General features: G+C 32.1%; 5 protein-coding genes across 9 annotated transcripts; 2 read left to right on the forward strand and 3 right to left on the reverse strand.

Annotated features, from left to right (window-relative positions):
- Window positions 1–1,154: 1,154 nt before the first annotated feature.
- Window positions 1,155–10,164, reverse strand: LOC105839967 (roquin-2). 5 transcript variants are annotated; one of them, XM_012686642.3, is made up of 16 exons: window positions 9,934–10,164; window positions 8,708–8,870; window positions 8,323–8,548; window positions 7,748–7,981; window positions 7,249–7,424; window positions 6,492–6,825; window positions 5,966–6,254; window positions 5,523–5,665; window positions 5,076–5,368; window positions 4,734–4,868; window positions 4,238–4,473; window positions 3,899–4,026; window positions 3,485–3,644; window positions 3,290–3,359; window positions 3,000–3,218; window positions 1,155–2,494 (listed from the first exon to the last, which is right to left on the reverse strand). In XM_012686642.3, the coding sequence occupies exons 2-16, from the start codon at window positions 8,867–8,869 to the stop codon at window positions 2,351–2,353; spliced, it is 2,949 nt and encodes a 982-aa protein (XP_012542096.1). In that variant the 5' UTR covers window position 8,870; window positions 9,934–10,164; the 3' UTR covers window positions 1,155–2,350. The 5 variants fall into 5 exon arrangements, with proteins under 5 accessions (XP_012542096.1, XP_012542095.1, XP_012542094.1 ...); XM_012686641.3 differs by having other exon boundaries at window positions 4,238–4,455; window positions 5,055–5,368; XM_012686640.3 differs by having other exon boundaries at window positions 4,238–4,458; window positions 5,055–5,368.
- A 1,712-nt stretch (window positions 10,165–11,876) lies between these two features.
- LOC105840218 (XK-related protein 6) lies at window positions 11,877–14,689 on the forward strand. Its single transcript, XM_012687096.3, has 4 exons — window positions 11,877–12,336; window positions 12,438–12,765; window positions 13,062–13,217; window positions 13,302–14,689. Exons 1-4 carry the CDS (start codon window positions 12,031–12,033, stop codon window positions 13,787–13,789), a joined length of 1,278 nt encoding a protein of 425 aa, XP_012542550.1. The 5' UTR covers window positions 11,877–12,030; the 3' UTR covers window positions 13,790–14,689.
- Window positions 14,690–15,074: 385 nt separating this feature from the next.
- On the reverse strand, window positions 15,075–16,331 carry LOC105840217 (dynein light chain roadblock-type 2). The gene is made up of 3 exons (XM_012687095.3): window positions 16,026–16,331; window positions 15,640–15,718; window positions 15,075–15,567 (listed from the first exon to the last, which is right to left on the reverse strand). Exons 1-3 carry the CDS (start codon window positions 16,026–16,028, stop codon window positions 15,356–15,358), a joined length of 294 nt encoding a protein of 97 aa, XP_012542549.1. The 5' UTR covers window positions 16,029–16,331; the 3' UTR covers window positions 15,075–15,355.
- A 342-nt stretch (window positions 16,332–16,673) lies between these two features.
- On the reverse strand, window positions 16,674–17,787 carry LOC105840215 (NAD(P)H-hydrate epimerase). The gene has a single exon (XM_012687093.3). It carries the CDS (start codon window positions 17,764–17,766, stop codon window positions 16,954–16,956), a length of 813 nt encoding a protein of 270 aa, XP_012542547.1. The 5' UTR covers window positions 17,767–17,787; the 3' UTR covers window positions 16,674–16,953.
- Window positions 17,788–17,825: 38 nt separating this feature from the next.
- LOC105840214 (anaphase-promoting complex subunit 5) lies at window positions 17,826–22,313 on the forward strand. The gene is made up of 12 exons (XM_012687092.2): window positions 17,826–17,949; window positions 18,039–18,213; window positions 18,314–18,363; window positions 18,645–19,018; window positions 19,144–19,300; window positions 19,466–19,647; window positions 19,790–19,906; window positions 20,112–20,241; window positions 20,633–20,935; window positions 21,096–21,217; window positions 21,305–21,575; window positions 21,644–22,313. The coding sequence occupies exons 2-12, from the start codon at window positions 18,042–18,044 to the stop codon at window positions 22,013–22,015; spliced, it is 2,250 nt and encodes a 749-aa protein (XP_012542546.1). The 5' UTR covers window positions 17,826–17,949; window positions 18,039–18,041; the 3' UTR covers window positions 22,016–22,313.
- Window positions 22,314–22,660: the final 347 nt, after the last annotated feature.

A 22,660-nucleotide genomic window follows, 5' to 3' on the forward strand; every position in this document is an offset into this window, starting at 1 on the left:
AAATGTTTTTATCTAAGCTAGTTATAAAGAATCTATGCCGATTGATATTTTATCATAATTAATTTCGCATGATTATATTATATTCAAATCATACATAATCTCTTAATAATTTAAATCTCAATAAAAACTAACAATATATAATCAATAATAAATCATATTAGTCAAAGAATAAAAATTTAATTAATAACAAAATATCATTGATTAAATTGCAAATATAATTTCTTTTCATAGCGCGTTTCTTAACGATTTTTTCAAATTAATTGTCAAAAATATATAATTCTACAGAAAAAGTATTGAAGATGAAGTAAACGAAAGAAAATGTTTAAAAACAACTTGAAATACTTACAACTTAAATTTAAAAAAGAATAAATTATTTCTTTTACTTTATTTAATAATCTATTTCAAATTTAATTTTCGTAAGAAATAAAAAGTTATATAATGTAAGGTTCAATGATAATTATGTAAAAAAAGATAAATGTATTAAATATTTACTTTCCATCAACTACTTTAAAAAACATTTTTTAGCAATTTTCAAAAGCATTTGGCATGAAACAAAAGTAAAAAATATTTTTTGATTGTGCACAAAAACTGTGACAAAATCAATATATTAATCTTTAAAAAAAATTAAACCAGAAATAATCCAATTAAATTAAAAAACCATAATCTATCTCCATTAATCTTCGATAAATTATCTTTAATTTTACACAGTACTAGAAAAAACGCATTAATTTAATACACATACATACGAAAATCATGTATATATATGTCACCACTAAAAAGAAATTCGAATTATCCATAATTTTTAATAGATAGAAAAACAACTTTCGTTAGAATATATTTTGTGTGTGTGTATGTGTGTAAATGTAAGTGTATGTGTATATAAAATGTGTGTGTGTGTGTGGGTGTATCCCCTTGAGAAATTATTAAATGAGACCCCGTCTACATTAAAAAAAATCTTGCTTCCACTAAAACTGGAATAATTTTCATCGCTCTTTGTTATTTCGTAAAAATAGAAAAAAAGAGACGATTTTTAATTGCTATTGCAATGATCTCCTAAAAAGGATAACTAGACTTCCTTCTCTCGAGACGGCCTTCAAGTCACATTTCTATTTTCTTCGAAATATAATTCTCAGCAAGATTTTGGTAATTTTTAATTTTCGATAATTCTTCTATAATTAATAAAAATGATGTTAATATTAATCCTCAATGTAGACATGTGATGTACTTTCAGCATGAAAATTTAACATAATTGATTTTATTAAAATAATTTGTTAAATACTAGAATTGAATTTGAATAAAGATGCTTTTCTTTTGATAGGAGGGCCAAAATTAATTTGCGGGCCAAACAAATTAAAAAAAAAATTTTTTTTCGAAAAATTTTGAAACGAGACGTTATAAAGGTTACCGTCGTCGAGCCGAGGCAGCAGTTTTGTTTTCCTTTCCGTCTTCGGAATATAGAAATTCTATAAATATAGCGTCCTTTAATAGAAACGCAATTTCTCCTTTAGCGCATGTATCTACAATATATGTATAAGCATATAATGTAATAATGTAATAATGTGTGGTTTATTATCATCGCAAATTGTAACCTTATCGATCAGGTCAAGCGCGATCAGCATTCTTTTAGAATGTATTATTCATTATATGTATATATGATGTCGTATCATCAATAGGGAGTATACGAAATTTGCATATAATTAAATATGTTAATTAATATATCCTCCATATCTTACGGAGTCATTGTTTATAAAACACTGACTGCGTGTTAAGCTAATTTTAACAAATCCCGCAAAAATAAATATATCTCTTTCATAAATTTCACTATCTCGTCTATTTGTTTCTTTCTTAAATTAAAGAGAAACAAGTCGTTTCGAGAGATCAATCAAGAAAGATCGTTAATTTGGAAATTAATAATTACATTTACTTAACGAATTTAAACTATACGAATTACACGTTGCGTCCAACGTTTCTACCTCACGTAGTTACCTGATCAAGTATCGTGGTCCAACTGTTATTTAATTTCAACAGTCATGGAACTGATGCACTCAACGCAGTTGACGATTATCGATCAAAATTAAAGTTGTACAATTTCTACATTTTTATCACGTAGTGATCATCATGCCAATAAAAAATACTCAAGAAAGAGTTTAGGTCCGCACGCCTGCACATACTATATGTATTTTTTTCAATCTTCACTGATTGAAAAAATTCTACTTACCTTTAATCATTTTAATTAGAGGAGATCAAATCAGAAATTGACTAACATGTTAAAATACATGTTTTGGAAAAGATGGATGAGAAAGGAGAATAAAGTTAAAGGAAAAAAAGAAAGGAAAGGAGACGCGCTTCATTATTTATTCTTGGAGGCATCTGAAGTGACGGTGTCCTTCTCGCCTCCGCTGGACCAGTGCTTCTCCTGTTCGCGCAGTTCAAATTCCCATCGCAGCTCTAGTTCGCGCATATCATTAGCTATCCCAACCTCATATGTATCCTCCTGTGTACACATTAATTAATCAATTAATTGATAAATCGATTATTTTTGCTTACAATCGCGTTGAGTTTTAATTTTTATTATATTTATTTATTTTATTGCATATTAAAATATATTTACTTCTTCATATAATCAAAAAAAGAAATAATAAAATCGACCTAAAAATTTCAATAGAGTGTATGCAAGTGTGTACTCAAAATTTTGTAAAAATATTTCCAAAAAATTCCCAGTTTTCCAGGAATTTTATGCAAAATTCTAAAATTACAGGATTGTTTTAATGCAACTGTGTGAAATAAATTTATTTTATTTTATATCTTTTAATATTCTTTAATACAAATAAAAATCACTTAAGTATTGATTGAATATTAAAATTCAGAAAGTACTAAAAAAAAAGAAATAATATAAACTTAAGTAACAATTTGTCCATAGTAATATAGCTTATACTAAAAATATGGAACACGAAATATGAAGCATACAACCAATTTATAGTGAACAAAATACAGCTTACCTCCTCTGTTTTATAATCTGTATTATATTCTTGATTTGATAGCCAATCGTTAGAGGATTGCTGAATCCAAGGAATGGTGGCAGTACCGGTACTACTACTATACGGATTGCTCCAATTTTGTACATCTTTCTCCCTTTCCCTGATACCTGCTTCAATCATTCGCAATTCTTGCGCTAGCTCGCCTGCTGTGACAAAAGTAGTAGCTCCTTGCGTAGCCAACTAAACACACGCATGCAGGATGTAAATTAAATGTCTTTTACAATTTTCAAAATTAAATTGTGATGCATTACCTTCAAGTCATTGATCTTCTTCTCCAAATGTTTGAGTTGCTGCTTTACTTTTTGTGATTCCAAAATCAAACTGAAATTTAACGTATTATATGTATAAAACGTATTATATGTATAAAACAAGTACACAATTTTTTATTTTTTATCATTGGTAAAGAATTGTAAATAAAACATAATAATTTATGCTGTATTACTCACTCCTTTGACGTATACTCCGATCTTGAGAATTGTGATTCTGGTGTAATATTGCGACCGAAAGCAACGTAATTATCGCCAGTGAAACTATTATCGCTAACACCTCCACTGGGACTCGTTGGCGTCACTGATTGTATCCCATTCACACCAACTGCTGCGTATGCTGCAATAATCATTAATCCCAATTTAATAACTATATATATAGCGTGTGCATGTGTGTAGACACATTTATCTAAAAAATTATTTTAAAATTATAAACAAATATATAAAGATTATGTACAAAATTCATTTATCTCTTACACAAAAAATTATTATAATTTATTATAAATAAATTCTTAGACTTCCTACATATTGACTCATGTGCTATTATGTAACATTTCTGTTGATATGTGTTTAGAAGTAATATTTCATACTTACGTTGACTGCCATAATACCAGGAGGTCACAGAATTTGGAGTTCTAAATGCAGTAGACAGTGCTGGAATAGAAGTAGGATCAACTCCTTCATTGTAAAGGTGCTGCAGAGATGCTCCATTGTAGGGAGATCTATTATATTATTGTTATGAAATTATGTATCATATAATTAAATTAATACAATTATATATTATATATAAACAATATATATAAATATAATACATAATACATAAAAACTAATCTTATTTTTATTATCATTAATGTTATTAATTATTAATATAAATTTAATAAATAATTTAAATTTATATAATATAAATATTATTATTAGATTACTTGTTATTACCTAATCAGAGTTTTAGGCAATCTCGAGATGGATGCCTGTTTGCTAACCGGCGGCAAAGTTGCGGGAGATACGTCCAATGGAAACATAAATGGACCGTCATCGTCAATTAGGTGCGAAGCTGATGGAGGTGGAGATGGATTTATTCCGGATGAACACCGGAAGTTGTTCGCAGAGGTCCATATCGAATAATTGTTAGGTGTAGTCAATAAATCGCCATCCTGCTGAAGATCATAATTCTAAAGAAAAATATAAATATAAAATATATATGCAAACTCTATAAAATATATTGAACAAAATAATAAAAAATAAAAAATACATAAAATAAAATAATGTACATATGTAATATATATTATTTTTACAAATTTATATTATAAGAATACTTATTATGCAGTCTATAGATTGTATCCTTGTTTTGTTTATTTATTTATTACACATATATATTTTAATTCATGTAAAGTATCCGAATATTAAAAAAAAATTAGGATAAGTTTTTTACTGTTTTTATTTGCGGTGATATTAGTTGTTGCTGCTGCTGCTGCTGCTGCTTCCCGACAATCATCTCCAACTGATTTAAAATCTCCATCTTACGTTGCAACAACATCGCCAACATAGTTTTTGCCACGGCTGTTCGCTGTTGCAAAATTATTTCGTCATTATTATTATTATTAAAATTATATTGCGCTTTTTAAGCTCTTCTTAATTATTGAATCCTTTTCATTTCTATCTTAAAAATTTTCATTTCTATATTAAACTATTTTATTACATTTCAAATTTTGGTAAATTGTTAATTATAAGAAAACAAGCACAATTTTCTAACTTTTTTGTCATTCGTCGTTACTTGATTTGCCGGTACAATTTGTGGAGTGTCCCATATTCCAAGATTTGTTGCAGTTGTCAAAGAAGGCCCATAATCAATAGTGGAAACGGATCCTGCTGGCATTATGTAATGTCCAGAGTAATGGACACCAGAAGACCCTCCACTGTCTATCATAGTTCCTCCCTTTACAGAGCACAGATTGACGTGCGGTAAATTTTGCGGGGATGTAAGTGGCAGCATGTAGGTCGATGTCAACGAATCAATCAAATTATTTTCTAAATTGATTGGAACAGATGTTGAATGTTGCATTACCGCTGCAACAATTAGATAAAAAATAAAGAAATGTGTTCTTAATTATGTAAAAATTATGTAAAACAGTTTTACTTGGATAATTAAATATTTTTTTTATTAAAGTTTTAAAAAAATTCTCAGATCAAAGTATTAAGTATAAATATCCATCATACTCACTATCTCTCTCATGTACTTTGGCGGAATGATAAGTTGTTAAATCACCATTTTGCTTGTTAAAAACCTTATTATTTTTTTCACCCTTTAATTCCGTCTGATTTGAATTCGCTCTGACACTCAATTTGCGATTCTTTGATCTATACCTATACAAAAAATAATCAAATAAACAAAAATCTTTAAAAAATGTATAAATAATCTGTAAACACCAACCATAAAATAATTAGATATAGCTTGACAATTACAGAGTTACTTAAAATTATTAACATTTCCAAAATGTAATTAATAATAAAATTGCTATTTATTTATCTATTAGCTTGATGTCAATTTTTTTTCTTCAATATTATTTGGTATTTCTAATAGTTTTATATAAAATATAGCACTCTCTCTCTCTCTCTCCCCCCTCTCCCTCCCCCCCAATATATAATAATATAAAATTAACGCACTTATCAAGCTCAGTGTCGCTGTGAGCAAAGGTACAATTGTTGGATCGTGGGCAAGTACCACGTAGGGCTAGGTCTCTGCACATGCTGACTTTGTATTTGCCTGTCATCGAACCCGGACACAAACCCCCACCAAGCCCACTACCTCCACTATCCTGCGCTACCGATTTCCGATTGCTGCCGCACGTGCTACCGCTTCCATGTTGTCGAACAAAATCCACTAATGCAGTTACCACTATTCTCACGGCTTCCAGAGCAGCCCGACATTCGGCCAAGCTTGGTGGTTCTGTTTCTAAAAATAATGAATATTAATTAATATTAAAAATAATTAATATTAATTAAAATAATATTGGTAATAAAAATGTTACCAAAAAATTATTGATAAAAATACATTTAGTTTGTGTGAAATTCTAAGAACATTTAAAGAATTCAAGAAGAACCTTTAATAATTAAAAAAATTTTTAATAAAAATTTTTTTTATAATTTCACATATATGCACACACCTATGTAAAATAGCGCATTTGCATACCTGGACTGGGATCGATGGCAGCTAACAGTTCCAAATGAGACCGAAGACTGCTCAGTTGTCCAGGATCGGGGGTACGTTGTAATGCTATTACAAGCTCCTGGACACTTTGAGAAAATGATTGTGGTGTCTGCAATTTATCAATGATGCTTTGCATTTGAGACTTGTGAGTGGTATCGCCGTAGAGCAACGCTGACCACTGATCAGGCGCAATACGTAAGCCAGCCTCCGTGGCTATCTGCACAATCTGTGCATCATGCTCCCGCCTTAAAGCATCGTAAGAACGGAATTCTTCCTTTAGTTGCATTAGTGATGAATCGCCTTCACGCTTTGATACCTAGTGCAACATCATAGGAACAATAGTAGCAACAAATGTAATCAATTAATGTTAAATTCGAGTTTGATTTTAACAATGCAATAGAATGCAACAAGAGAAGTCAAAAAAGCATAAGAAAATTAAAAACACTTTATTAACGTAAAATAACGTGTCACCTTTTTATAAGTTTTATTTATTACTTATTTTATCTACATTAATCTATTTTTTAATAATATAACTGGTGAATATAACTAAAGTTGAACGTACGTTTTTCTTCTCTCCATTCCTTGTTACTAAAGTTTTTTATCTTTCACATATTTCCAATTTATGTTTATTCTTATGACCTCACTTCGCCATTCTATTGCTTAATATAAATTGTTTACAAAATTTTCTATACGATGTTTGATTAAGAAAATTCATATACTTTCAACAATATATATTTACTTTAAAACAACTCGCCCGATATAGAAGCTGCACCACGTGTCCAATGCTGGTTTTACTAGCTTGAGGAAATTGTGATTCCAAACGTTGTACTACAAACATTACCAATACCTTACGCGACAGAGCAGAGCCATCCTCCAACGCTAGTAATACAAGCCTCAGAACTTCCTCTTGCATTGCTAAAAAAAGTAACAAAAAATACAATGATAATTATAGAAATAAAGATTCTAAAAAAATGTAACAAATAAAATGTAAACTATCTCATAATTTATTAATCTTTTTGAGACTTTATCTTAATTCTTCTATATGTAAAGCAATTATGTGGAAAAATATATCAATTTATATAAAAAGTATTTATAAAAAATGTAACAGATGCATTATTATAAAGAGAGTAATGTTACATTAAAATCTTTTTTTAACTTTTTTTATTACTTCTGTATTATCTATTGTAAGATATGATTTATTATCCAAATTACATAATTCATCCATAAATAAAAATTACCTGGTCCAAGAAATTGACAACCACGAGCACGCACGGCCGCCCAAAGATTAGCGCTGAGTTGCTGAGGATTCTGATGCTGCAGTATAAGCTCTGTGACCGTGCGTTCACCAAGACTACGGGCAGCACGTAGAGCACGGGCTCTACCTTCTGGTTCTACTAATTGACAACCTAACAATGTCACCAGTTTGCGTTGCATAGGCCGTGACACCAATCCCCCACCCCCACTTCCAATACCTGTACAGCAAACACTTTGTATAATTATATACTACACCAATTCATATGTATAAATACTTTAAAACATTATTATAAATATATTACATAATTTCAAAATATTTTTAACAATGCCATTTTTAAAAACTCGTTAAAAATATAATAAACTGTATAAAATATAATAAACAAAATCTATATCACAAAATTGTCTGTAATACATTATATATAATATATAATACATTGCACAATTTAATTTTTTGTATTTTTCTTACAAATATACATTCTATTTTTCAATAATAAACATTAGTCTAATTTGTCTTTTAATAAACTATTTATGCTTGATATTTATAAAGAATTGCATATACCTGCAGTATTAGTAATCTGACATGGCTTGAGATAAAGAGCAAGCTCCTCAATACAGCTCTTGGCTCTCAGATAGTTAGCATGTTGGTCGGCTGGCAGAAGCTTCTGGTAATTCTGCTGTTGATTCGATGCAGATGCCGATGAAGCAACAATGGGAATGGAATTACCCAATAATTGTAACAATGCCTCATTTACAGGCAAATTCTCAATGTCTGTATTGATAATGCTCTAAAGGGAAAAACAAAGTAAATAAATGGCTGTAGAATTATAGGTAGTATATATATATATATGTATGTATATTTATACATATATACAAAGTAGACATATATGCATATATATATAATATATATAGTGCATATATTAATGTGTTTAAATACCTATTGTTACCTGATCAAAGGGACACTGCTTGCGATGTAGAGTTGCCAAGCAAGCGCGGCATATAGTGTGGCCACAGCCAAGCGATATAGGACCTCGCACAGCCACATCAAAGTCATGACAGCAGATTGGACATGACAGAAATTCAGTCCACTGTGGTGCCTGTATCGGCATTCTGTGAGATATCAGAGAAATAGAGAAAGGTACAAAATTGTATAAAAATCAAAATAAAAAGGATTTGAGTTGTATACATGTCTTTAATTGATCAAAATATCTCAAAAATTAAAAAAAAAAATAAAATAATTGTGCTCTTATGACTTTCCTATACCATACAGTATTACTCAACTAATATTTTAAGTCAGTTATTTAATAAACAATTTATATTTTAATGAATGGACATTATAAAGGCGATATACATATAAATTTTTAATTTATCTTAGAAATTTTGCAATTAGTAATAGCACAAAAATTACAGTTACATTACAACAATGTTGCAACAACATAGTAATCTTGTACCATTATTGTTACAATGTAATTGCAATTGGAATTTAGTAGTAATAAAAATTCTAGTAAGAACATATAGATAATACTTCTAGATATTTATTACCATCATATTTTTAGATACAAATATTAATTTTTTAAATACATATCACTTTTAAATATAACTACTTCTTTTATATTTAAATATATTTGACTGTTTTTGTAATTATAAACTTCATTAAGCAAAGAAGCATCTATAACCATCACACAAAAATTGAAATTATAGATAAAATATAGGTAAAGTAAAAAACATAAACTTAAGATATAATATGTACAGAAAATAAAATAATTTTAAGAATACAAAAAAGTACAGTAAAGAGACTAAAAGAGACAGAAAGTGAATGTAAGAATATGCAGTTTAAAAAAAGGGGGAGGAGGCAAAACTCAATTTGCATATCCTGCTTCACATAACTATTTTTCAAATCCAAGATCTAAAAATAAAAAGATCACACGACACAAAAAATCATCGTCAATCATCGGTCAGTCATTACAGTCGAGACATTGCAAGAAATAGTAATTAGAAAAATGTCAAAAGAAAAAAACTTCAAATCAGAAATAATCGTAATCACGTCGCAGGCCTGGATCCGTCTGTCCCTGTGTTAACAATGTTTCGATATCGTGAGATTTCAGGATCCAGGAAACTCGACAAATCGAATGAGGAAAAAAAATACGAAATTATCGCCAGGATCATCACCCACCTCGTTATAACCCTCGCAAAACATCACATCGATTACACTTTTTACGCATCACGCCTCCGCGCAGTTTTGCGCGACTCGTTTTCTTTCTTTAACTATATAGATTACACCGATTTCACGTATGGTCACAGCGACGACGACGACGTCGACGTCACGGGGAAGTTCTCCCGTGTCTTCGGAATTTTGCGAAAGGATCGAATGAGAAATTGAGAAGTTGCTCGATAGTTACATTCTTTGCCGTCTGATGGCACCAATAAATCATACCTAGAGTCCCTAGATACCACTTAAGGGCCATCTACAATGGAGAGTCGTAGGCCGTAGCAGATATGCCATAAGAAATTGACCAATTATAATCGAATATGAGAAGAATCATTGCTCTAGTTTACACTGGCTTAGTTTACATCGTCAAAACCTTAGTACGCGTATTAAGTTTGGTGCGCACCAAAGCCTTAGTACGGGCGCGTTTACATCGAATGTACTAAGCATGTACTGTGAAAAATATAATACAAATTTAATTCATGTTGATGTCTCCTACTAAGACATTTTCACACCGGTTTTTAGATTTTAGCACTGAGGTTATGCTCAATTGCTAAATTCTCTCTAAAATGCGTTTTATGCGTTTACATCGACATTTGTATCACTTGGTACGCGTATCAGTTTAGTACGATACTCCTACTTGATACGCTCGTACCAAATTGATCCGGCAGCGTTTACATCGTGCGTACTAAATATTTAGTACGAATTTGATACGAATATGGTACCTGATACGCGTATCAAATGCACGATGTAAACTAAGCCAATGTGTTTAATCATTGGCTGATTAGCTTAAATTCACTACTTGATACGCGTACCAAGTGCTCGGTGTAAACTAGGGCATAGGCCGGTATTCATAGTCGGATCTTATATTTAAGATCATCTTAAGTACAGTCTTAAGATGCTATCAACCAATCACAGAGCCGTATTAGCATCTTAAGACATTACTTGAGATGATCTTAAAATAAGATTTGACTATGAATACCGGCCATAGACCCCGATCTTAAGCTCAAGCATTGTCTTAAGTCTAGCTTCGAGCCGACTTGAGACTTACTTAACCAATGAAATAACAGCATTGACGTCTCAAGATCGTGCTTAAGGCCGAGACAGAGAACGAGACGTAGGTGTCGTAGTCGTAGTCGTAGGGTAAGGCAGGGAAAAGAGACGACTTACGTTTTTCTCTGCCTTACCCTACGACTACGACTGCGACACCTACACGTCTCGTTCTCTGCCTTCGGCCTTAAGCTGGAACTTGAATAAGATTCGACTATGAATTCCGGCCTAGGTCATTGAATATAATTGGTTAATTCCTTATGGCATAAGGCTTACTACACTATTGTAGATCCGGGCTAAGGGCCTGTTTCATAAACACCGGTTAAATTAATCAACCGGTTATTCTATTGGAATTGACCAATCGCAATTGTTAATTTCGCTTAACGACAAACGATTTCAATGCAAAATTCTTTTCATATTCGATTATAATTGGTCAATTTCTTATGGCATAAGGCTTATTACATCTATGGTCTGTTCGCGCCGCCATGCTCCGACATGCTCCTACTCACTCCAACGCATTCTAATAGGTTGGCGTCATCGGAATCAACGTATTGGAGTGCGTTGGAGTGAATAGGAGCATGTTGGAGCATGTAACGCAAACAGACCCCTATTGTAGATCCGGCCTTACACAAGTTACGCCGCATGTGAAGTCACCCTAATGGTATATCCACACAAACTTGCATAAGCGCATAAGCATATACATGAGAAAATTGATTGGTTTACAAGCACTTACGTAAGAAAGTAGACCAATCGAATTCCTTATGCATATACTTATGCGTTTATGCAAGTTGTGTGGATATACCATAAGGAAAAGAAGATTCTTTTCGAGAGTGTTCGAGAATCGAGAGTTGATCTATCGGAATTTATCGATTCCGAACTCATCGAATTTCTCCGATTCTCTGCTGTTGGCGGAGAAACAGGAGAAATAAATTGTTTGGCGACGTGAAGGAATGCAAGTCGTCACTGTATTTTGTTCAGTAGAGAGAAATAGATATCAAAAAAGCAACGAGAGTCATGGAAGAGGAAAATCATAAACGTCGTCCTTTTCACCTTGCCAGCGTGTTTCCAGGCATCCATCTCGATGTTGATGTTGTTGACGTGCCAACGGACACCCCCAGCATTTCTAGATTAGATATCTTCTTTCTGACCTGCTCCATAGTTATGCATCTAGTGGACATGGGTTTCGATTATAATATCGCCATTCGATACTATTTGGGTGGAAAAATAACGTATTTTGTTTGGACAGTGTGCCTCATACTCATTCCTTCTCTAATAAATGTTGTCATCAGCAGGAGGATGCAGCATCAAGATAAACAAATGGTACTGCGCATGTTTAATATATTCTATCTAATTAATTTGCAAATTAGTAACCATGTTTCTGCATTCTACTAAATTTTGAGTACATGTGTTTCTTGATACAGATGTGTTCTGGTACATCAGATACATTGAACGATTATAAAATGACACGTTTGTTAATTAAGAATGGATTGTATTGTATGGTTGCTATTTTCTTGCAACTAGCACCAGTTATACATTACTGGGAAACCTTAAAGTGTGCCCTAAAAGCACGTAAATGTACAAAATCTGGGGACCGTGTTAGTGAAAGGAGATATTACTTAAGAATGCTCAAGGAGGATCAAGATGTCGCTTTGCTAAGAGTATTTGAATGTTTCCTTGAAGCTGCACCGCAGCAAGTTCTACAGTTATCACTGATGCTGAAACATTATCACAATGAAATTAATTTTGAATGTATTTATATTATTGTAAATATATTTTTCTAATCTCTCTCTTTCTCTCTCCCACTCATATTTTGCAAGAAAAGTTAAAATAGACATAGTAAGAACTATGTAATTAACAATGTTTGATATGTAGAAGGAAATGTATCAAAATTATTACTTCTAGTTTATTGCTGATTATATTTTTGTCTGCAGTTTGATAATTTTGACATTCAGTATTTTTATTACAGTAAACATTCTTTGTAAATATTGTAATAGGTAAATTGTGTTAAACCATACTTTTAATGTACTCTTTCCCCCCCCCCCCAGTTGTACACCAAGTAGCTAGTATTGTCAGCTCACTCACAAGTATGGGCTGGGCAATGGCCAGCTACCATCGTAGCATTCGATTAGCTCAGCAAAATAAGTCTAATATTGATGTTATAGGAACTGTATTACAATTTCTGTGGCACTTTTGCATTACAGGTAAATATTCAACAGTTAACAAAAGCACTTCAACTGAAATATTTTGAAAGAAAAAAAACTCACTAATTATCATCATGATTACAGTGGCAAGAATCTTATCTCTCAGTGTTATTGCGAGTATCTGGCCTCTATATACCGTGATCTGTTGCCTCATACATTGGGTAATTATGACAATGTGCATTTTGATCGAATGTCATGGGATACTAGAATTTTGTCGGGTTCACAGTCGCCCACCGCATATGCTGCCAACGTTTAAAGAGCGCATTTATTCCATATTATTTACTACAGTTATTGGCGTAATTCACATTTTTATATATCTAAATACCGTAGATAGTAATACATTTTGGAAACATCTGTGTTTCTATGTGCTTTGCTTCGCAGAAAATATTGCCTCGACTCTATTATGGCGCTATACCAGTCCTCCTGAAGTTAAAGAGGCTTGGTACTTTAATGTATTCTTTATTATTTGCATTGTTTCCTTTTTCCTAGGAGTTATAGCGATGATAATGTACTATACCATATTTCATCCCTCCAAAAAGCAACGTGTTTCGAGTTCACTTCAAGCCATGTGATTATTAATATCTTTCTCTAAAGATTATTTTATAAGTGTATCTATATTATCTATATATCTCCAAAGAAATGAAAAAGAATCTCAATATTGTTTTTTTTTATGTGCATACTTTAAACTCTCAAAGAAGACTTCCCATGCAATATCATTATTAAACTTTTTTTTAAATAATTAGAAGATCTTTTAAAGTGAAATAATTCACATATTATACATAAGAATATATCGGTCATATTTCTTTATAAGGATTTTCTGAAGACTTTATAAGGATTTTCTTAATACATTAGCAACATCATATTCTGATTACATCTACAATATAGTTTTAAGATGTTTTATAGACTGGAGAATTGTAAGTACATGGCTGTGTTATGATTAATAGAACCCAATAGATATTATTTATATCAAAACTGATAAGAATCTTTTTTACTTTTTTAATTTAAACTAAAAAAATATCTCAGGGATATATGTATGTATGTACATATGCACGTATGTCTGTATGTGTACTATATAAAATGCTGAAGTACTATGTGCAAATTTTCAATGTATATAAGATTAAGTTATGCAATATTAATATCAAAGACTGTGTTTATAACAAGAGAAATAAATTTTTTGAATATTTAAAATAATTCAAAAGTATTAATATTTTTCTAATTATTTCGATGTATATCAATGTACAAATTATTACCTTTTTAAGTAAAAGAATTTCATCATGTTCATTTTAAAATAATAAAGTAGCCTTTCTCTTATATGTGTGAATTCATAAATGTCGAAATTTGTATTTTCTACTTCTTCACACAAATCATTTTCATTGTGCTTATATTCACATTTTGTGCATATTTTAAAAAATTTTATACACAATTGTAAATAATGTATTGAGACAAATAAATACACTAAGACCAAAGTAAAGTACATTATGACTTTCTGATAAATTATTAATCAATATTTATTTTAAAAATATATTTTTATTCGTCAATTATTGCTTCAAAATAGATCAATTTTCAATTATAATTTGTACTTTTTTTATTTCATTTTTTTCTTGCAATTATAAACTGTTTTGTTTATTCTTAAATGATATATATGTGTATCTCACACACACACACACACACACACATACATATATATTGTTGTAAAGCATATTTTTACATATAAAAATAATAACTATTTGAACTTATTTATAAACTTGAATAGTAAAAAAGAATAATAAAAAATACTATACAATAAGTATGTTACAATACTCACTGTATTTTGAAAAATATAAAATACACGTATATAAAACAAAATAATAAAATATATACACATATATTCACGTTTATTTAGAACCTATTATCAAATTGGTTTGTAAAAATACTATAAAATATTAATTGCAAAGGAAACACTGTAAAACCTTTTAAAGCTTATAATTCACTAAATTATCTTGAAAATCAAATATGACACATTATATGTATAATGTTCAAGCTTTATTTCATTTTTTAACTAAGTGAATATTAAAACCAAACAGTATATAGAATAAAATAAATTAATAACCAAAAGAATGAATCTTAATTTTGCAATGTACTTCTTTATCCTTTAAACATCAATCAACAGGATTTTGCACTACTATTAATATAAATTCCTTGTCCGGCGCAACCATAATTTCATGCTTTTTGCTACGAATACGTAGAAAAGTTAAATCATTGGTTGGATCCAAGTCGCGCACAACAGAACGAGCTTTGTCTGACAATTGACTTATCAAACCTGCATACTGCACTGTTGTTGTATTATCTAATGTTGATTTTATTGGAATGCCTAAAAACCAAAAATGTATAAAATTCAATAAAAATTCTCAAAATAGCATATCATGATTCTCATATAAAATACCTTCTGCATTTACTACAATTGTTCCAACTACTCCCTTGTGAGACTGAATCCGTTTCATAGTTTCCTCCACTTCTTGTGCCTGAAAAATGTATTTCATGAACGATTACACCGTCGTAAAAAATTAAAAAAGAACTTTACATTAATTATATGGAAAATTAGGTTTAGATAAAAAATAAGTTAGTTTTCATACATGATGGAACAGTGCTTAAACTAGTATATAACAGAGATATAAAAAATTATATTCTATAGTGTACAACTAGTAAAGCTTTGTAATACTCCATGGTATTATATACACTTTAATCACCAGATAAATAAAAACCAGTTCTATTTACTAAAATTCAATTCATTTTTTATACAGTTAGATTGATCACTCTTATTGTACATACCATTTTCTAAAGCGAGACAATCGTAAGATTTTTTTTGAAAAACGGTGCGATTACAATTTGCAATGTAAAACTGTCAAACGATAAGATCATGCAGCAGATTGCGGATTTATGTGTTACTTCTTCGTGGCTTAGAAAGATTAAGAAAATGACACTCTTCCGTGCTGTTCTGTGCGCAATTATGATGTTAAGGCATATATTTCATAAATATATGAAAGGTATAACGTCTCTCTGCACCGTCTGCACGTAGACAAAACTTGGCAATTGGAAGCTATCCTCCCTCCACCATGTTTTTCGCGTGAAATGAATTTGGTAAATTTTTAACGCGATGTTACCACCAGCTGCGTAACTACGTTCAGTCGGTAATATAGATTTCTAACTTCAAAGCACGTCATTTTTTTTATTGTATACAACACAATATTGCTTTTTTGTCATTTTACCAAATTAAAAATGTTTTTAGTTTAAAACAGTTAAAGCAATATAAATAAACCTATATAAAATGATTATTTATAAAATCATTTATTATAAATTACGAGTGGTCTGGTTGCTAACCTTAAAAGTACATCACTATTAACAATCGTTCTTTATTTGATTGAATTTTATTGAGCAATGTCTTTAACTTGCAGAATGTTCAAAGTAAACATGAAATGACTGTTTATGAAGCTCACATTTTTTATTATGTATATAATTTACGATTATTCTGGATTACATCAGGGAGATTAAATCAAATAGACATAGTGTACAGACATATAAAATGTATAATTTAACAATATAAATTGCATTCATGTAAATGATTGCATTCATGAACGATTTATAGAAACTTGAAATGGTAAATGGATTATGTATATATGAATTGTATTCTGTAAATGTTCCTCGAATCTCTAACAAAATACATTATAACATAATTTAATACACATTTCCAATGCATCTGTCAATGTAGCCGAACGACCAAGTCCGTGCCAACGTATTTGGGTAGATTGAGTTTGTACTGCGATTCCAACTTCTCAGGCACAAACCGTCCACCCAGATAGTGAAATCTCCCATCAAACTTGGACGCGCACATCTTCGGTGCCGTCAAGGATATCAGCATTTGCGGCATTATGCCACCCTCCGCGGGTGGGCCACTCTCCACGTCCCAGCCTGACGGTATGTCAATGCTGCAAATAGGAACACTCGTGTATTTCAGCAGGTCAATGATACGGACGAACGGCTCTCTCACTGGTGGCTTGAAACTGAATCCCAGAAGGGCATCTACCACGACGGCGTAGTCATTCAGAAGAGCCGCAGAATCAGTCGCCTCTTCAACGCGCCGATTTTCTAGCACGGGAATACCATTCTCGATGCATTGATGCAACAGCCTCTCGTACAACGCGTTGCAGGTCTTCTTTGGGTAGTAGATCTCCGGCGAGTATCCAAAGTGCTTGAGGTGCCTCGCGCAAACCAGACCATCGCCACCATTGTTGCCGGGTCCGCAGCACACTAGCACTTTGTTCCTTGAGGAGTCCTCTGGAGATGGCGGATAGGACCCCACAATCGCGACGGCGCAACTCTGCCCGGCCAGCTCCATCAGCTGGTCGACGCTAAATCTGTACTTTTCAAACAACTCTTTGTCGATGTTAATAGCCTCCGACTGATTTAAATACCTTGCCATCCTGTTGTAATATTTTCTCGCGAACGAGATCACCGATTTGTCAACTACAGAACACTCGATCCGCTTGACGATCCGCGATACGACTTGTAGCATCTATCGACGAGCAAATTCAACTTGCTGCATTAAATTGATTTCATTTCGGATTTATCTATGCATACAACGTGTTACTTCCTCTTCGTTGAAAGTCCGTGTCATCGTGTTATCGCAACAATTTTCAGCGCATCGTCTGGCGGAAATCTTTCGAAATCTAACCTAATTTTACCAAGCTAACGAAACGTAAACAACAATAAACAAGCAGCTGTTGCGAATTATTTGAAAGATGTAGCACGTATGAGACATTTATCATCAAATTTATAACTCTACAGAAAATGTCGATGAATGACAACCGGCTCTATATGATGAATGATATATTTAATGGAATGTCTAAGGAGTTCGTAACCGTTGACGGCAATGTGAGAAAAATTCAAAAAGAGACTCTCACTCCTTACAAAGTGGCAACTGTCATTCTGATTAAGGAATATTGTAATGACACTACAAGAGGTATAATTTTATCGTATATTTCATTAGCTAATATTTGTTACGGCAATTTTTATATTGCTTTACAAAAATTTAATCTTTGATTACATTTGATGTTTTATAGAGATCACAGAGAGACGTAACTTCTGTTTGGCATCATTAAAATTAATTCAGGTAACTATAGATTAATTCATAAATAAGTTCCATCTTATTTAAGGCTTCTGAATATTGCGAGTGTTCAGGACTCTTAACAAAATTAAATTTTTACATTAAAAAAATTTTGCGCTAAATTGTAATCCATTATATATTCATGATTCTCTACTTGCAATAGATAAAATAAATATATGATAAACAATGCCAATTTCTTTGAAGAAGTGATTCAGTGATTATTTAAGTTGGAACTTATTTATAAATCAATACAATAATTTTTATACGTACATTTATGATTACTTTAGTCGGCAGACATGGAATTGGATGCCCTGCTGAATATGCTATACGAGCCAGAATATGCTTTACATCGATTTGCGGATCGGCTGGAAATAAATCTGGATGCCATACATGAGAAAGGAATTGACGAGCTGTTGGATTTATTTGATAATCTTCGCCGATTAATGGAATCTAAAGATCACGCATTAGCCTTACCAGCCTTAAGCAGAAACTCTGTTCTTGGGTTATACGTTCGTAGAATGCTTATTTTCTTTGAGAAATTAGCCTTTGATCAAGTAGTCGCTCTTTACAATGATATGGAAAAATATGTTGTGAAGAAAATCGACCTAGACAGTTCGGACATTTCTACAATCTCTAAGCAAGAAGATTTTGGTCCAGATAAGTAGGTTTTTCGAAAACAATATCGTTATGTAAATTACATATAGTATTTTTTATAAGTCTAATTTAAATTTTAAATAAATTTTATTGTGTTTTCTTGTGTCAATTAATATCGATGTTTTTTTGTAGTAAAGTAAAAACGATTTGGGGTGGAAGACAGGCAGAATTACTCGTAGCACAGCAGGCGCATGCTTTACAAACCGATGAACATAAAGCACTACCGCCGGTGGAGTTGCAGACCCTTGTACAAGATCTATTGAAGTCTAATCCTTATAACGCGGATGCAGTGAGTACAAGTGTAACGTGGAATTGATATAAATGTGAAATAAAGAAAAAATAAAATAAAAAGAATTCTGATTACCGAGAATTCTTACGATATTTTTTATTTATGTAAAATAAATGTTTTGCTCTTAATACACGAATTATTAATAGCCAAACATTTTTGCTCTAGCATTATCTGAGTTATCTGAATTGTATCCGCGTGAACGACTTTTGTGGGGCGATAGACAGTCTCTATCACTGTTTTGACAGACTGGCACCTCTGGAGAACCGATCCACATCCGAGGATCGATCTCGTACTTTCCGATACGCAGCACTCAATTTGGCCGTTCTACACGCTCAGTTTAACCACAAGTAATCCAGTTCATCTGCTTATTTTAAGCTAACTTTCTTTGTTTTTCTACAAACTTCTTATCTCTTAACAAATAACATTTAGTTTGCAGTTATATATAGTATTACAATTATTTTAATTAATTCTTGTAATTTTTTCGGATAGGAAAGTCGCACAGTATGCTTTGAAAGAAGCTGTTAAATTAGCTCAAGAAGCTGGAGACAACGTGTGCTTGCAGCTCGCGCATTCTTGGATGTCTTATTTAACCAGCAAAGAAAATAAGTAAGCTAATATAAAAAGGAGATTTTTAATTTTTTTATTACACAAACATATAAGACGTAATCTTTTTTGGTATATGTGTATATAATTTAACTTATTTAATGAATAAGAATCTTGATAAAGAATGAACGTTGATCGAGGTGTTAATATTACAAATATTTTTTTACTTAATTTCCTTTTTTATGCGTATTTATTCCTTTTTATTTAGAGGGCCTCTGATAGAACGTTCAGTCGGCAAAGCAAGTTTGCTCGGAATCACGCATACAACAGGTTTAAGCCTTATTTCTCACGCGCACAGTTATGCCTTGGAAGCTAAGAATCCTCATCAAGTGTTTGATGTGCGTAAAAAATAATAAAAAAATAGTTAACCCGATATATGCAACATAATTAAATAGAGAGAACAGATCAGGACAGAATCTGTTAGTGCTTAATATTTTTTATATAACTTTATATATATATTTTTAAGCTTAATTTTTAAAAATTATGTTTCAAGACTGAAAGTAATGATGTGCTGTTTGAAATGGTAAAGGGTACAGATATATACTAGAAAACGTATATAAATTCCTGAAAAAAAATACCTAAAAGAATTATTAAGTGCTAAGATCCTGAGACCATTTATTGATCTTTCTCTCCATTTAATTGTGTTATACTGTTATATTACAGTCTTACTTTGTTTATTATTATTGATATAACATTAATACAAATTAAAAGTTATAATTTATTTTACAGATTTTGATGAAATCAGACATGCTAAACTGTCAGCACTCGATGTCCGACTTGATGTCCATCACTTTTGGGGAAAAAGCAGCACTATGGGCATATTATGGTAAAACGGAAATGGCTTCTCTCTGCGCTCAATTGCTACTTCTTCATAATACGGGTGATAAGAAGCAGCACATGTTCAATGGACCGTCTACGTGTCAGGCTATCGTCACAGTCGCGAATATGTTGATCGAGTTCGGCGAATATAGTCTCGCCGAAGTTGTGCTGACACATGCTAAGGAAAGATTTCCTAACAGTCCTTGCAACCAGGTTTGTTCTTTTACAAATAAAATATGTTACGAAAATTGTACAAAAATGATCTCTTTTTCACGACAAAATGAATAATATCTGAATGTTTCGAATAATCTCTGAATTTCAAAGCTTTTAAAAAGAAAAGACTTTTTTTATAATTCAGTTTTTTACATTTTAGATTTGGATGTTGAGTGAACAATTGCATATATTTACACAACTGCTACGACAAGAAAAATGGAGCGAAGCGGAAGCAGCAGCTAGGAATATCTCCAGCTTAGATCAGTTGGAATCCAAACTCAAGTAAAGAAAGAATTCAAATTATAAACGTTCTTCGTTTTTGTATATATAAAAGATCTAATTGAGAACGCGTTCTAATTTAATTTTCAGATTGGCCGAAGTTTGTCTGGCTAAAGGCGATTTTCCCAAAGGATTAGAGTACATCGGTGCTATCGGAGAACATCCGAACGTTACTCCGCCATATATGATACGCGCAGTGCTTCTTTCTAGTCAGATAATGTGCGCTTCGTCCTCGCCAGATAACGGGACAGCGATCGTTACTAACTGCATAATGCGTCTTTGTTCAGCCTTGGAATTGGCTACACAAAATTATTTGTCGTACTACAAAGCACTTGTCAAGATGAATCTTGCCAATGTACAAGTAAGTTTTTTTTTGTTGCTAGAAAGAGAGTACTTTGCTCAACAAAAATGCACTTCCAATTGTTCCAGTTGTCAATGGGTTTGCCTATATTAGCCTTGAACTTGGTGGAGGACACTATTCCCACGATCTTGGGTCATGGTGGTTGTTACGATCAAGGAAAAGCGTTTATGTTATATGGCAAGTGTCTTATAGCTTCGGCGCCAGAGAATCCTTTCGAAGTTCGAAAGGAGGTGATTCTAAGCGGAATAAAAACTCTGTCAAAGGCACAGACGTTCTTTACCAAGGTCAACGCCATTGCGAAAGTCAAAAGCATTGTGCATCTGCAAGCTGTTTTCTACAACGAAATTGATCTTCTATCTGAGCGAAATCAATGCGCCTTCGAGTTTCGTCAATTGGATGAGCAATACTTAACGACTCCTACCGATCCGTTTTTGTATTAAAATTTGAGAGGATAATTTTCTATATAAAGATATGGGAATGAAGAAGAAGATATGGAGTTTAGTAGAACGACAAGGATAGATGTTGATAACGTCAATAGCATCTCCCCGAACATGTGTAGTTATGCGATTAACGAATTTATCAAGGTTTTGTTTATAAGAAATCAAATTCATTTTAATTATATTCATTTCAATCGTGTAATAAAATTATTCATCTCACGAGAATATTTACTTTTCATGTATAGACGTTTCAGGCTATCAGAAGGTTCTCTTTACGTTAAATATATCTAAATATTAAATCTTTCTCATTTATATAATTTTGAAAGTTTTATATCGACAATCGATAATATCTATTGAAAATTTTCTACATTCTCCCATTACGTCGGGAATCCATTCGCCGGGTCTACAATGAGTCGTAAGTCGTTGATCGTAAGAAATCTAGTCAATCGTACAGTAAGTTTTCACCGAGGGTTCAAATCGGGTCAGAGTCAGGCCAATTAGCCAATGACTATACTGGTTACAACGGAAATTAGGTTACTTCGGTTGTAACCAGCCTAACTATTGGCTAATTGGCCCGATTCTAAAGGGCCATCTACAATGGAGAGTCGTAGGCCGTAGCAGTAGTCGTAGAAAATGTCTCCACTTCGT

This window comes from Monomorium pharaonis, chromosome 8, assembly GCF_013373865.1.
Source record: "Monomorium pharaonis isolate MP-MQ-018 chromosome 8, ASM1337386v2, whole genome shotgun sequence".
In the NCBI taxonomy this organism is placed as follows: Eukaryota; Metazoa; Arthropoda; class Insecta; order Hymenoptera; family Formicidae; genus Monomorium; species Monomorium pharaonis.